The sequence below is a fragment of the Pungitius pungitius genome, chromosome 3 (assembly GCF_949316345.1).
Source record: "Pungitius pungitius chromosome 3, fPunPun2.1, whole genome shotgun sequence".
NCBI lineage: Eukaryota > Metazoa > Chordata > Actinopteri > Perciformes > Gasterosteidae > Pungitius > Pungitius pungitius.
The window spans coordinates 11,069,066-11,084,272 of NC_084902.1; the positions used below are offsets into that span (position 1 = coordinate 11,069,066).

At 43.4% G+C, this 15,207-nt stretch overlaps 1 protein-coding gene across 14 annotated transcripts; it reads left to right on the plus strand.

Annotated features, from left to right (window-relative positions):
- The first annotated feature begins 476 nt into the window (after positions 1-476).
- Positions 477-14,754, plus strand: picalmb (phosphatidylinositol binding clathrin assembly protein b). Of its 14 annotated transcripts, none has more exons than XM_037457143.2 (24): positions 477-1,308; positions 5,010-5,152; positions 5,245-5,320; positions 5,410-5,512; positions 6,083-6,176; positions 6,326-6,437; positions 6,523-6,629; positions 6,724-6,765; positions 7,289-7,300; positions 7,853-7,938; positions 8,197-8,320; positions 8,410-8,543; positions 9,395-9,495; positions 9,681-9,830; positions 10,206-10,289; positions 10,966-11,058; positions 11,272-11,382; positions 11,919-12,035; positions 12,156-12,186; positions 12,320-12,419; positions 12,579-12,638; positions 13,279-13,383; positions 13,768-13,873; positions 14,487-14,754. In XM_037457143.2, exons 1-23 carry the CDS (start codon positions 1,179-1,181, stop codon positions 13,858-13,860), a joined length of 2,208 nt encoding a protein of 735 aa, XP_037313040.1. In that variant the 5' UTR covers positions 477-1,178; the 3' UTR covers positions 13,861-13,873; positions 14,487-14,754. The 14 variants fall into 14 exon arrangements, with proteins under 14 accessions (XP_037313040.1, XP_037313031.1, XP_037313047.1 ...); XM_037457134.2 differs by having other exon boundaries at positions 478-1,308; positions 9,681-9,833; XM_037457150.2 differs by having other exon boundaries at positions 478-1,308; positions 8,416-8,543; positions 9,681-9,833.
- The last annotated feature ends 453 nt before the right edge of the window (positions 14,755-15,207 follow it).

Consider the following 15,207-nt stretch of genomic DNA (forward strand, 5'->3'; position numbering starts at 1 on the left):
TCTGTCCTGGCAGACTAAAACGTTTCATTTCTTTTCAAAATTAGGGTGTATGAGGCACCTACTATACTTTAGGAATCAATAATATATATTATGTGTGCACATTTGAAGTATAGAAGTCGTCCACCAAGTCTGAAATACTATTAAACTTGTTGCACACAACACTATCGCAATACACCCTTTCATTTTGTTATGTATCATTGGATTAGTGTCATCCCGCGATGTAGGCGCAGCTACGGAAACAAAGCTACAAACGTGTCAAATGTGTATTTAGAGACTTCCTTACAGTAATATTATACAAATCAACAGCTCCATGAAGTCGTTTAAAAACCCAGGGCTCAGTATATGCCATGCCTGTTGCAGCAGACTTCAGCGTGTCCACTCCTCAATCAATCAGTACAGGCGCCATCCTCTCATCCGGGCCTCCAGCACCCCCCCCCCTCCTCCTCCTCCTCCTCCTCCAGCTGGCCTGCGGTCAGTTTGTGTACACCTGCACCACAACGGACTCAAGCGGAGCTCCGCGGCGTAACATCTGATTTAGCCTCTGGCTGGAGTGTGTTCTGTGCGCAGGCTCCTTTTTTTTGTTCACCAAGAGCGCTCAACATACTAGTCCCGCCATTTCCCTTCCTCGGTGGTCGTTTTTTGCCCTTTCACAGCGCTTTAAAAGCGCAGCGGCGGCGGGAGGAGGAGAAGAAGGTGGAGGAGGAGGACTCGGGAGGAGGAGGTGGAGAAGCGGCGGCGGCGGCGGCGAGCAGGAGGAGAGACGCAGGGATCCGGGGTGCCACATCGGGATGAGAGCGAGACGTAGACCCGGGTCCGATGAGTCAGCGAGTGGACTCCGCAATCACGACAGCCCCGAAATCTGACTAAAGGAGACGAGCGGCGCCACGAAACCGAAACAACCCGAAATTCATCTGGACTGTTTTTTGATTCCGCTTCTCTTTATTTCCGCCCTCCCCTGGTCCGCGTCTGCCATAGCCTAGTTTTTTTTTTTTATATATATAATTTTTTTTTTTATTTCCACTAAGGTGGGGAAAAAGTGGAGGTGGGGGTCCGGCAAGGTTGCGGGCGAGAGGGAGGTTTTCTTTACTTTTTTTTCTAAAAACAAAAGGCGGCCACTCCTGAAGATAAAAGCCAGACTATATTTGAGTTAGTCTTTTGTTGCACTGAGGTGAGAGAAGATGTCGGGGCAGAGCATTACAGACCGGATAACCGCAGCCCAGCACAGTGTAACGGGATCCGCCGTCTCGAAAACAGTATGCAAGGCCACCACTCACGAAGTAATGGGCCCCAAAAAGAAACATTTGGATTGTGAGTATCTTTTTTAAAATATTTTTTGAAAGAAAAGAAACAAAGCCCACGAGTGTCGAAACAAATCTGAAGCGGTAGCTCCGCGCTAGCTGAGTTGTAGCCGTTGGAGGGGCTACAAGGCCCCAAAGCCTCACGGGAGGCTAAATGCTAACGCTAGTTATACTGTTAGAACATCGGGCCCAGGCCTTGTTGACATGGTGCTAGCCGCAGCTACGAGGTGTTCAAAAGGCGTCACCCTTTAATAAGGGTCCATTAGTTTCTTTCCATTTGGGGGGGTGATAAATATTCAATCTAGCATGGCTAGCTGTCTGGTGTTGTTCACCCCTGCTGCCGTGGTCACTTGTACTCATCGGTTTAACGGGTTGGAATGATTAGCCCACATAGCAACAAATCAGGATACGTGTTTACTTCAGCATTACCAAACACTTCAGTTAAACCTTTTTAGATTCAGTGCTAGCAGACAGCCCTCCCCCCGGGCCCTGAAATGTACGTTTACAGGAATCTAATTTCATCTCCCATCTCGGTGCACCTGCAGCAGCAGGTCAAGCTTCAGCTTTAGTGATGGAGTAACGTGATAAGTTGCTGTTCGTCATGGTGGGGTCAAAGGCCGCAAACACACACACACTTAAACACGACATAAATCAGTTTGTGCCTGATGTCTGAGTTTTCCTTACCTCCAACACACTTCTGCAGGTACCCTGACATAAGAGATTAAATCCTCGTGTGTCAGAGGATTCACTTTCCTCTTAAGAGATGCAGAGGTACTGCCTATCGATCTGCCTTTGCAGAGGCATGATGGCAATAATGAATGTTTTTTTTAAAAATTATTTTTATGAAGGCACTGCGTCACCATAAGAGTTTGATAGTATTTCAAAGTATTTCATTTCTTGAGTAGGAATAATAACTTGTGGTGCATATTTTGGTTTTGTGTCAAAAGTTGCAGGTTCTACACCTGTTGTGCTACTTGGGCGATTCCCCCCAAGATGAGATGAGTGAAAGTTTGCAGAGTGACAGTCTGCTGGCTCATCCCAAACCAGCCAGCCATCCAATGTGACTGAGTCTCTGTACAATAACGAGTGTACAGAGATAATAACAGGGAGTCCTCAGCTTTTACGTTTTACAATGGAGGCTGGGTGGTTTGTTTCCCACATAGTTACTTTTATTAATCCCAGGTTTCAGTTTTGTTTATGTCCCTTTCTGACCGAGATGAATAAATAAGTAATTCTTTAATGGATTGTAAGTATTTCTGGCTATTTTCTGACTCATAATCAGTTGGCCTGTTTATGCTTTCTTATAATTCCAAAACTTATGTTTTCATATTAGTGCCAGTATAACAAACCTGTTCCGGTCCTTTTGTCATCAACATAAAAACACATTTTTTACTACCTAAACACTTCTTTCATTGAACAAAAGAAGCAAACACTCTAATATGTAAAACTCAGGAAAATCAATATAGTCTCAAAATAAGCATCTCATTTTTATTCTCTCTAGTACGTACCCCTTCATCTGATTTATTTTGAATCTTGAGTCCCGACCTTATGAATGTGAAGGCCGGGCAGTAATTGGGTGTTATCAATCATATAGACCTAAATGGAATCCAGGGCTGCAATCAATGATTCTTTCTTGTTTTAAATAACCTGCCAAATACTTTATCCATTTACCATTGGGACAAAAGTGAGGGGGAAATCGTCAAACTGCTCGACGTTGTTCGACCAACAGTATGAAAGCGAAATATTATCTGTTCACTGTTACTTAAGATACATTTAAAAAAATCAGTCCTCCAGATTTATGTTGGAACCATGAAATATTGGTCAAGAAAAAGGGCGTGAAAAATTCCTCAATTTCTATTTAACAAAATACACAAGTTCTCAATTGTTAAAAGTTGTCTTGACAGTTTTATGAGAAGTTTGACTAAAACTGCAATATTGACAACATGGTTATCGAAACAAATACTTTTCGATCTTTTTTAAGACTCTTCATTCCATTGTTGTTGAGTTCCACGTTTACAAGCTTGTGATCTTCATGCTTCCCTTTCCAGAGACTACAAATAAATGTTGTAAGTAAGTAAAATTTATTTGTACAGCGCTTTTCACAGACAAGGTCACAAAGTGCTTTACAATGTGCATAGAAATTAAAACAGTCAATATAAAAAAAAAAATACAAATTATCAAAAGCGTAAAAGATGTAGGCTACCCAAAGGCTTGCCTGAACAAATGAGTCTTCACTTGTCCCTTAAAACAGTTCACATTCTCTGCAAACCTAATGCTAGTAGAGCATTCCAGAGTCTGGCTCTAACCCCACATGTCTTCAGACGCGTGTTAACGTATTACGGATTGACACTCACCCCTGTGCATCTTGTTTCATTGTGATGTATATTAACATTCACCCCCCCATTAAAACACAGCCTGGAAGGTGATTGACAGCGTGCTAACACACTGACACGTTTGTGTCCCACAAATGAATCCGATTCGAAATCACTAATGTTCAACCACTGTGAATATTTAGCGGGCTGCTTGTAACACGACAGGTGTCAGTGTAGTCTTCACCTCCCATACTCCTCTTCCTCCTCCGCCTCCTCCCACCCCTCTCTGTCATCTTCTCTGGGCAGTTGAGCCGGACCTACTATCTGCCGCTGCCTCTGTGGAAGGTTATCCTGGCCTACTTAAAGTCCCCCCGCCTTTTTGAGAAGTCAAATATAGGGCAGAAGAGGAGGCCCAATTACCTTGTCGGTCTGATCTGTGCCGTGAATGGCCGGACCGTTAGCGGATTGGCTAACATCTTTCATGGTGCACCGAATGAGCATGTTAGCACAGGAAGAAACTTGCAGGGTTGCCATCGAAATTCCTTGCACTGTCAAAAGCTTGGCGTGGTGCCTTCCACAATTCAAATGAATGCTCTCCGTGTCTGCAGTGAATCCCTGATTGCATTGATGCTGATTTACTCTTTGATATGCTAATGTGTGGTAGAATACGTCCTTTCTTTAGCGCACCGTTGTGGCGTTTTGCCTTGAGTAGAACAATTGTGTCATTGTGACTAAAATATATGGTGCAGTTAGGTGGCACAAAAGAATGTTTGTTTTTAATGTGAGATAAAACTGCAGAGGGGCCATTAAAGCTGCCTTTGGCACCAGTGAAGTCAGGTCTGCACTGCAGTAATATTTGATTCATTTTGGGGATTTATACCAACCTGAGGAGTTGACCTTCTATAATTCGATGCATATTACACAAAATTGATTAAGATTGTGAGTTTAAGGTTGTATAATAGGGAGAAAAAACGCATCCACATATTTTTAGTTAATTGACTTCAGTTAATCAACAAATTGTTTCTACTGTGGGCGGCACGGTGGTGTGGTGGTTAGCAATGTCGCCTCACAGCAAGAAGGTCCGGGGGTTCAAAACCGCCCAGCTGCCTTTCCGTGTGGAGTTTGCGTGTTCTCCCCGTGTCTGCTTGGGTTCTTACTCCAGCTTCCTCCCACAGTCCAAAGACCTGCTGTGGGGGTTCGGTTGGTTGTTTGGCTTCATGTCCGCCCTGCGATTGACCTGCAAGCGGTGTACCCCGTCTCTTGCTGGGACATTTTGATGAACTTTTTGTTGCACTCAAAGGACAATTACAAAATGTATTTTGATCGATCATCCCAAATCCCCCGCCATGTGATAGATCGGCTGAACCTCGTGATCTCATCGTCTTTTCTTTTGCTGCAGATTTGATCCATTGCACCAACGAGATGAACGTGAACATTCCGCAGCTGGCCGACTCGCTGTTTGAGAGGACCACCAACACCAGCTGGGTGGTTGTGTTTAAGTCGCTGATCACCACACACCACCTCATGGTCTATGGCAACGAGGTGAGACGCTTCAGCACACACCAGCAGATCATTTCATCCTCAATGTGGGACTGAAAGTCTGGTGTTGACCATTTCCTTTTTTTCTCTTGCAGCGTTTTGTTCAGTACTTGGCTTCTAGGAATACACTTTTCAACCTCAGTAACTTTTTGGACAAAAGTGGGTTACAAGGTAACAATTTCATGGCAGTTATCAAAATCCTTCTGAGTTTAAGCACAATGTAAAGACGGTAATCTTCCTTCTGTCGTTTTACGTTCCAGGTTATGACATGTCCACGTTCATCAGGAGGTACAGTCGATACCTGAATGAGAAGGCCGTTTCGTACAGACAGGTTGCATTTGACTTTACAAAAGTTAAACGCGGGTAAGGTTTAATCATATTATTGTGATTATTGCTATTATACAGCATTATGTATTTCCCTTTTCATTTGAAAAAATAATGGTCATGTGTTAGTCTGTCGACTATTAACAGCATTGGTAGTTTTATAATTCATCAACTAATTATTTAGTGTGTCTTTTCGTTTCAATTAAATGACTTCAAGGTTAATTGGTTTCTTAAACCTGTTAAACAAGTTTTGTAGTCAGCCTAATTAATTAATTATGTCCTATAGGCTCATTTGTCTAAATATCTGTGTAAAAAAAATCCTGAAATGTATCAGTCTTTTTTAAATTTACAGTAAATTGATAAATTAATCAGAGCTGCAACCGTTTTATATAGAAAAATATATTGGAATCCATTTTGTTCATCGAACAATAATTTTGGCCATTTAATCAAGCAGAAATGCTGCTCATCTTGTCAGATGTGAGGCTCTGGCGCTGCTCTTTGTCATTATGTAAAGTTGGTTATCCTGTGTTAAGAGCTGCGCCGCGTGCTCACCCGTCTCTCTGTCTCCCCCCTCTCCCCGGTGGCCTCTGCGTCTGTGCGTCCACACAGAGTGGACGGCGTAATGAGGACCATGAATACAGAGAAGCTGCTCAAGACTATCCCCATTATCCAGAACCAGATGGACGCGCTCCTCGATTTCAATGTGAGTTTGAGGTGAAGCGTCCTGCCGCGCTTCAGCTCAGCTGCCTATTCAGAAGGGCCGGCTCCAGCCTGGCTCGCAGTCTTCGTTTCTCCACGTCCACAAAGCGCTGGGGAGAGAATGTAATCATGTAAATGATTGCTTTCCCTCAGGTCAATGCCAACGAGCTGACTAATGGAGTCATCAATGCAGCCTTCATGCTCCTCTTCAAAGACTCCATCAGGCTCTTTGCTGCTTATAATGAAGGCATCATCAACCTGCTTGGTGAGAAACCTTCTCTTTGTCTCCGGTTTGTTTTGGCCCTGTATTTTGTGATTGGTCATTCCAATTTCTGTGTTTCACCCAATAGAGAAATACTTTGATATGAAGAAGACTCAGTGTAAAGAAGGTCTGGACATTTACAAGAAGTTTCTCACCCGAATGACCCGGATATCAGAGTTTCTCAAAGTAGCCGAGGTATATTACAGCACCTGTTTGTTGCCTCTACCAGATCTTTTAACGCCGCAGATTGTAACGGATTGTAACACGTTTTTCTTTGTTTGTACAACAGCAAGTGGGCATTGATCGGGGGGACATTCCAGACTTATCACAGGTAAGCACTGACCCGTCGAAGCAGTATGAAATCACAGGTCCTCTTCATGAGATGCCTTTCCCCGCTCTCTTTCTCTTCAACTCTTAATTTCTCTTATCTCCAGCTCTAATTTCTCTTTTATTCACCATTTTCTTTAACAAACTGGAGTGTAGCTCCCCCAGCACAAATGTTCTTTTAAGAAAGACACTTTGCATGGTTTCCTTCTCGAGCGCATGTCCGCCAGAGGAGGTGGTCGTCGTCTCTTTTCTATCCTTCTTGCTTTTCTTCTTTACCTTCCTTAATTCTGCTCCCTTTTTCTACAGTAAATAAAGGTGCTGTCCACACTGAGTGTTTTGAAGTAATCAAAGTAATTGCAATCCACCTGCACAGTGACGGTTAGATATTCACACACTTGTGATGTGCTGTAGGGGGAACAGAAACATTTAACCCTGGAGAACCTCAACTAAAACGCACCCCCCACCCCCACCCCTCTGACTGTCACCACCTTTATATTCTGTATTTTCCCCTTATCTTTCCACTTTAGTTCACAGTTTGTGTAAGTACTATCATTTCACTCTACCTCTATGTCCGTGACTTGCTTCAGTGTTGTCTTTCTGCATGCTTCTCACTCTGTCTCCTACACAATGGTGAAAATCCGTTGAAGGAAAAAACACTCGCTGTGGTAAACTGTGGTAAAATCACTTTGGTCACGTCATCGCGGTGTGAACCAGTGTAGCTCATCTTCTGTGAAGTGGCTTCCCCCGTTGTGCTTAGACACGGCCGATTCAACACCGCCCAGGTTGTTGAAGCCCCCGCGGTGCAGTACGTCATCCCACACAGATGTTCATCCAACGTGGCTTTTTGGCTGGAATGCAATGCAGTAATCGATCAGTGGTGGGCAACTGATCATCCAAAACTGGTTTAACTGCTAGGAGCTACATGTAACCTCCTATTCAGACATCATTTTGGTCTGGTGCATTTCATAGTGCGTTGGGATTTTTGCTCTGCCCCGGTTCCCCACCACTGTCCTTTATGGTTTTGGTGTCCATGCAGAGGACGTGTTCTGTGTCTCGGGGAGTAGCTGACTGTGTGTTTTCTGTCACGGCAGGCTCCCAGTAGCCTTCTCGAAGCTCTGGAGCAGCACTTGGCCTCTTTAGAGGGCAAAAAGGTCAAAGACTCAACTGCAGCCAGCAGGTACGTCGATCCTACAGTCACTATTCCTGAATTCCTCTCATCTTTTCCTTTTCAGACTGCCTTTCCATTTTTAATGCTCCATGTTTCAACGTTTTATTAGATCATGCTGCATAAATCAGTAAAACAATGACACGCTAATGAGACAAACAGTAAAATGATTTGACTAGGGCTCACAGGAGATAAACAGGACGGAGATGTAATAATGAATCTGATGAGATGGATCTATCAATCAAGAGGGAATTTGTGTCTCTCCTGCAGGGCCAGCACTCTGTCAAACGCAGTGTCATCACTGGCCAGCACGGGGATGTCTTTCACTAAAGTGGATGAGCGGGAGAAGCAGGCAGCTCTGGAGGAGGAACAGGCTCGACTCAAAGCCCTGAAGGTGGCATCGCTGTTTTAACCAAAGAGGCTGTCGATTTAAAGATGCCTTGATATTGCTTGTATGTTTGAACTAGTTTATCTTTCACTCAGGAACAGCGGCTCAAAGAGCTCTCCAAGAGGCCCTCCTTCGCTACCACGGACACGTCGCCGATCTCTACCACAGGTGGCCCTATCAGCACCACACCAGCCATCGACCTCTTCTCTACACCCAGCTGCTCTAATGGGTACAGCAGATCCCTTCTCTAGTTATGCAACCTTTTTTTAATTTTAATTTTTTTAACTTCTGGTGCTCTGTATTTAGTCTCATAACATCCATCTCTTTTTGATTATTGCTGCTTTAAAGCTTGCAAAGGCATCTGATTTTGACACTGTCCAAAAGGGTCCCAGACACATTCTGCGTTGGCCTCTTTCATCTCATTTCATATTTACATTGACTGGAAACCAGGGCACAAAAATATATAAACTGTCGAAACTGTCTTGAGGAGTGCCAGCAAAAATGACAGTAAAAAAAATATTGTTAAAAGGTTTGCAATTTAAACAGGCTAAAAAGACACCCACATTTCAACTGTTCTCCTGGCTCTGAATACTTTTCAGCATCTGGTCAGACGGCAGGCGAATCCGATTGGCTTCTTAAATCTTTAAATCGGACTGTCTGCAAACGATCAGACAAGTTTCATTTTATTATGTTCTCTGTTGTGCTCTGTTAGTAGCAGCATGGACTCTGCTCAGCTTCCACACCTGGATATCAGACTTGAGTGGACGCAACGTTCAAACTGAGATGCATTTGTAGACTTTGGAATCCCATTTCACACCTCTGCATGTGGTTTGGATTTGGACTCTAAAATCCGTCTATAAACAAATGTTGAAATGCTATAAAAATAGAATTGGGTTTGTAGTCTGAACAAAGCCTTTTTTCTTTCACCTTTAACTCCAAAGACTTACTGGGTTTACCTACTCCAAATCATGGCTGTAACCAGTTGAGGCTGGATTTATTTTTCGGCTTTTTGAAGGAAAAAAAAAAAGAGTGGTTGTAAAAGGAGTATAATAATGGTTGGCCTTCTTCCTTTGTCTGCAGTGCTGTGAAGATGGAGAGCGACCTTTTTGACCTGCAGTCAACTTTTCAGCCCTCCATGCAATCAGGCTCAACAGGGCTTCCAGTTGCAACAACGTGGGCAGGTAAAGCGCTGCCTCTCCATTGCTTCCAGTCACCATCTGTGTTTCTGGACGTTTTCTGCATGCTGTCCTACTCTTGTTGCTGTCTGACTCTGATTCCCACCTCTTCCTCTCCACACCTTTTCTGTCTATGTCCTTCTTCTGTGTCTCTCTCTCTCTCTCTCTCTCTCTCTCCTCCGCCTGCCTAGATCCTTTCACCTCTGCTGAACCTGGAGACGAATCCATGCCAAACCTTAACCCTTTCCTCTCAAAACTCGTTGTCGATGCCACTCACTTACCTGTCGTGTCTTCAGACGGTGTTAGCTTTTCCTCTAGGACTTCCGGTCATGAAATGTTTGGTGGTAACGACTCATTTTGTTTCTCCTCAAAAGTCTTGTCGCACTTGTTCATTTCTTTTGTTACTTATGAGCATGACTAGCTTGCATGTTGACTGTGTATAATGTTGATTATCTGTTTGTGCAAATCTCTAGATCTTCTTTTGTCTGTTTGTACAATAAGCCTCATTGCAGTTCATACCATGCTCAAATTATGTTTTTCTTTTGTGAGAACCCCTATTCATTTATCAACCAGGGCCCTCCATGTCTATAGAGTACTTAAAACTATTTTTGCTTCACAGTTCTTTCAATGATGTTGCTTTGAAATACAAACATGCCATAGATCGTTTTAAGTTGATACCTGTTTTACTTTTACCAACCTTATTTTTGATTCTCCAGATCGTTACAATCCCTTTATTGACACAAACTCGTCCGTTTCAACCAATTACAAACGCACAGTGCGGATAGAACACTCCGTATCAGGTACTATGATGGCTCACCATCTCAGCCTATGTTTCCTGACCCCTGGCAAACATAGGATCCTATGCAATACACCCAGAGCTCTAATTCTAACGTGCATAGTGGAAATGTGGTCGTAGACTATTGGAAAGGAACATTTTGACATTTTGGACATTATTTGCTCTATCGCCTCGTTGGCGAAGAAGCTCAATAACACTAATCTCCAATTTTTCTGGTAATATGCAAATATTGGCGAAAGAATACAGAAACCAAAAAGGGAGAAATCTATATTTATTGGTTTCACAATGTGTGCAATTTCTAGTTTGAAAACCGTTCCCATACAGTCAGACAGCTATGCTAAGCTAACTAGCTGCAGGTGCTAGCGTCGTGACTGGTCTCCTTATCGTTCTACTCTCATTTTCTCCCAAATGTCAAACTGTTCCTTTAATCCCTTCCTCCTTAGTCGCTGTTGTGCACTTCTGCACTATTTTATCCTTCTACCTCTTTTACGTGTGGCTTAAAACAACACACATAATTTTACAAACCACAAAATTGTTAGACCTGCTAGCTGTCTTCTTGCTGCCTGTGTTGCTGTCATTTCCAACCTGTCACTCTGGCTCGGTCTTGAAATGCCTTTTTCCTTTTGCTCTCTTTCTTCCTCTTTGTCTTGCTCATCCTGCTTCCTGTGTCTGCGTGTCAGACTCCTTCTGTGGTCCAGTGTCCATTGCTCAGCACCTCTCACACCAGGCTCCCTTCCCCACTGAGCCCTCTGCTGTAGCAGGTCTATTCAGAGGTACTGAAGGCTCCGTTGAGGAGTCAATCGATGCTGGTTTTCTGCTCTGTAGAGAAAGCGGTGGTACACAGCTCTTTGTTTAATTAACCAGGGATTGATATATAGACACTGTACTTACAAGGGGGCCAGGGCAGAAACAAAACATCCAAGCGTTGGTCCGTTATGACCTTGTGTAACCCTCTGCAACTTTCTTGTCTCCCCACTCTAATGAAGGATACTCAACGACACAGGCCCCTCCACAGCAGTCAGCGGGGGGACTCCAAGTGGACTTTGAGTCAGTTTTTGGCGCCAAAGCCACAGGCAGCAACAGCCTCAATTCTGATGGTGAGTATTTCATATTTACATTTAGGTGATATGCAATAGCTGTGCTTCATTATCTGTATTTAAATGTGGTGAACGCAGTATCTGCGGTCTGCAAATGATTCAAAGGCCAGTCCTAAAAAGTAGATTTAAAACTTAAAAATTAGAACTCTTATTTTGTAATGTGTGACTCCTGTTCCTCCTCGTTGGAAGTCATGTTGGACAAAAGCCAAGTTAATGTGATGTAAGAGTAAAAGAGAATAGCCTTCTGCCTATCCTGTTGCTTTTTAGCAGAGAGGTTTTGGGGGGGTTTAACAAAAGAAGTCTGGAAGAAGGAACATGAGACCACTTAACTTATTAAAGCAGATTTGAAGCGCTGCTATTCACAATAGATGAGGAGCGTTCCCTATTGGCACACTCTCCCCACTCATTTCCTGGTTATCGAATAAAGGTGTAGAATGTACCAAAGTTTACAAAACGCAATGAAAACACACCAAACTCTGTCTGGGACATATTTTCATTGTTTCTGACATTCTCTGTATCTTTTTATTAATTTTTAGATATTTCTGGGGGCATCCTGAAACCGACTTTTGCCGGCTCCAACCAGGCTTCCGGTCAGCTGCCAGACAAACTGGTGTCAGACGACCTTGACTCCTCCCTGGCCAACCTTGTCGGCAGTGAGTGTGATGCTGTGCCCTTCAGCTTTGAAAATGAAAATGCCTGTTTATTAAGGCACAAAAATAACGGAACCGTTGCAGATGAGCAAATTGATGGGAACTGTTTTTTCCTTCTTTTAGACCTCGGCATTGGGAACGGCACTATGAAAAAGTAAGATGCGTATGTGCTCAACGGCTTTAACACACACACACACACACACACACTACTGCACAGCAACAGCAGCAGCTTTGTGCTTTCAGGGCAGTCACAAGCTGGTGCTAACACCAACTGTCTTAATCTGCAGTGACATGCACTGGAGCCAGCCGGGAGAGAAGAGGATGACCGGCGGCACCAACTGGCAGCCCAAAGCAGCGCCGTCCACGACCTGGAACCCCGTTTCCATGGTGACACACAGATCTCTAACCGCAGTGCTTACGATTTCTGCTCCTGCTGTATTTCTGTCTAATGTTACAGCCAAATGATTGCGGCTGCAGGGATGTTGTGCTGCTTTGCCGTTGTTCTAGAAGTTGTTTGTTCTCATTGGCCTGCTTGTGTCTCCTCAGCCGTCGTCGGTCATGGCCTTCCCTGCTACCACACCCACTGGCATGATGGGATATGGCATGGTCAGTGAATAGTCTGTAGCTCATGTTCAGTCCTAATCTGTTTAGGAAAAAACTAAAGCTGATAAAACGTTATGATTGTTGCTAAAACAGTGAATCTCAGATCAACAAAAAAAAGGTTTTGTAAAAAGGATTCTCAATTCAAAGTTTTTATTCAAAGCACACATTTACATACTATTATATATATTATATATATTGTGTATGGTAAAGATAATCTGCAGCAGTCTTTACTATCCTTTATGCTGCCAAAATGATTGAAAACCATTTATGTGAGGAATTGAGAGTATAAGTAAGATAGTTGGAGTTTGTTGCCCCTTAGTGGACAATAAATAATTGTAAATTCACAGATACTGTTTTAACAAAACAAGCCAAGTTTGACTAATTCAATCAGGCTGTATTTCGCACAGTGAACCTTTTTGAGTTTTGGACAAATCTAGCAATTTAGATGTTGTATTGGACTGCTGATAAATTCTCCCCGTTGTCGGACGTGTTAAGCAGACTATTAACAATATTTAATGATGATGATGATGATGGAATTGATCATTACACATAAATGCAGATAATGGCTTTACATTTTTAAAGTTATTGTGTTAAATCCACCACCACATGAAATGACGTCTCATCTCTGTGCGACATGCTGCAGCCTCCACAAATGGGCTCCATGGGGATGATGAATCCGCCCACCATGATGTACTCTCAGCCTGTGATGAGGCCACCCAACCCCTTTGGCTCTGTGTCTAGTGCTCAGGTGGGTGCACGGCAGTCTGACCATGCCACCGAGCTGATGCCCAATGAAGTCAGTATCTATTTGCTTAGTTATCAGGTTGGGTAAATAGGTGTATCCATTGTGCTGTGGCGTTAGTCACTGTGTAAGCGTTGTAGTCAGTCACTGTGAAAACTGCTGAAGATGATGGCAGTTTTAAACAATGGACCCGTCACTCTCCCGAGCTGAAAGGGTAAAAACTGTGAATCATCTCCCTTGTCTTAACTCCCCGTTTCCTCCCCAACGCATCCACCCCTCTTTCATACACCACAACCTCACCAAACTAATCTCCACCCTCCTTCAGTCTCTGTACTGACTGTCTGACTTCTCCTCTGGTCCTCCTATTTCCTGTATTTCTTCCTGAAATAGCCCTCCGCAGCCTCTAGTCCTTCCAGCCAGAGTCCTCTCCGAGCCCCTGGACAGGACCCGTTTGCACACCTCTCTCTCAAGGATTTCTTGTAGAGCATCTCTTTAGGTACAGCATGCTCCTTGCAAGCGGCCACACCTGCATGTGTTCCATGCCCAGTGCTAATACCCTCTTTGTTTTTTTGTCTTTCCTTTCCATACTTGATCCCCTCTCCATCTAATTAGAGGCCATTTATTCAGTTTCATTTTGACCTTGGATTTCTTGCTTGTTTTGCTGCATCGTTTAACATAGCCAGCCTCATTCTGACCCTTTTTGTCTTCCACTGCCATCATTGATTGTTCAAACTGTAATTAACTACTTGATTGTTCGCTAAGCTCTGCCCTTGAAATGGACATTCTATTTTAAATGGACATAGCTGGATGGTCAGAGCAGCAGCCATTGTTTTGTGTGACACTACAGTTTTAAAAATGATTTGATAAGTTCAAAATAAATTTCCATCTCAAATCCCAGTCAACAATAAGTTTTGAGTGCCATTTTCGAGAAGAGGTCAAGTAGTAATTTTAAACATTTTGATGGCCCTTCTCTCATGCTATTGCAATGGGTGAGCTACTTTGTCCTTAAAGTAGGATGAGCAGGTTTAACGAACAGTCAATTGACTCATTGGTCATTTCCGCTGACGCTTCCTTTTCTTCGTTAACGTCGCCTGTTCCCTTTCTTTCAGATGCAGTTCATGTAATTTGAAGAAAAGTGTCTCTCGGAAGGTGGAGCACTTTGCAGCAAAGCTTTGTCCTCGTTGCAGTCTAACTCTTTGGAGAAACATTCACACACACCCCCAAATACCGACACAAGAACACAATGGTGCAGCGACTGTCAGAAACCATGGTAACCATGTCTAAATGACGTTCGGCGATGGCTCACACCTATTATTCTGTAACTTGTCCGACGTGGAGTGATGCTGCTGTCTAAACCCCCCCCCCCTCCCCCACCCCTTATTCATTTTACAGTGTCATCTGTAAAGATAGATATGGGTGCTGAGAAACTTTGATGTTTATGTGTTTGGAAATGCTGTGGTTGGATGTGAAGGCTTGATGTTCAGCGGGGGGGGAGGTGGAAGGAGAAGAGGAGAGCGGTCCCTCCCTTTCTTGATCCGATCATCGGTCATGCACTCCCTACAGTTATTTAACTTGTCACCAAGTAGTGATGCTAATGGCGTTTACACCCGTTTAGTTTGTCTTTTTTACAGTGTTTACAGTAGACATTCCTTGTGTGTCGTTTGTATTTATTTATGATTATTGGTTTAAGATTGGGAGGAAAAAAAATGATGTAAAATCTACAGTACATTGAACATCTGTGGGAGTGCTTCAGCATTAAACAATGATCTCAGATCATCATCGTTGAAAGGTAGGGTTAAAAATAGCTATTATATAAATTACACCTATTAA

What these genes read in the sequence shown, in the direction of transcription:
- picalmb (XM_037457134.2), top strand. Translation starts at nt 1,179, where the DNA reads ATGTCGGGGCAGAGCATTACAGACCGGATAACCGCAGCCCAGCACAGT. An exon ending in ACGCGCTCCTCGATTTCAAT is followed by an intron (nt 6,177 to 6,325) that starts GTGAGTTTGAGG and finishes GCTTTCCCTCAG; the next exon opens with GTCAATGCCAACGAGCTGAC. An exon ending in CCTGGAACCCCGTTTCCATG is followed by an intron (nt 12,420 to 12,578) that starts GTGACACACAGA and finishes GTGTCTCCTCAG; the next exon opens with CCGTCGTCGGTCATGGCCTT.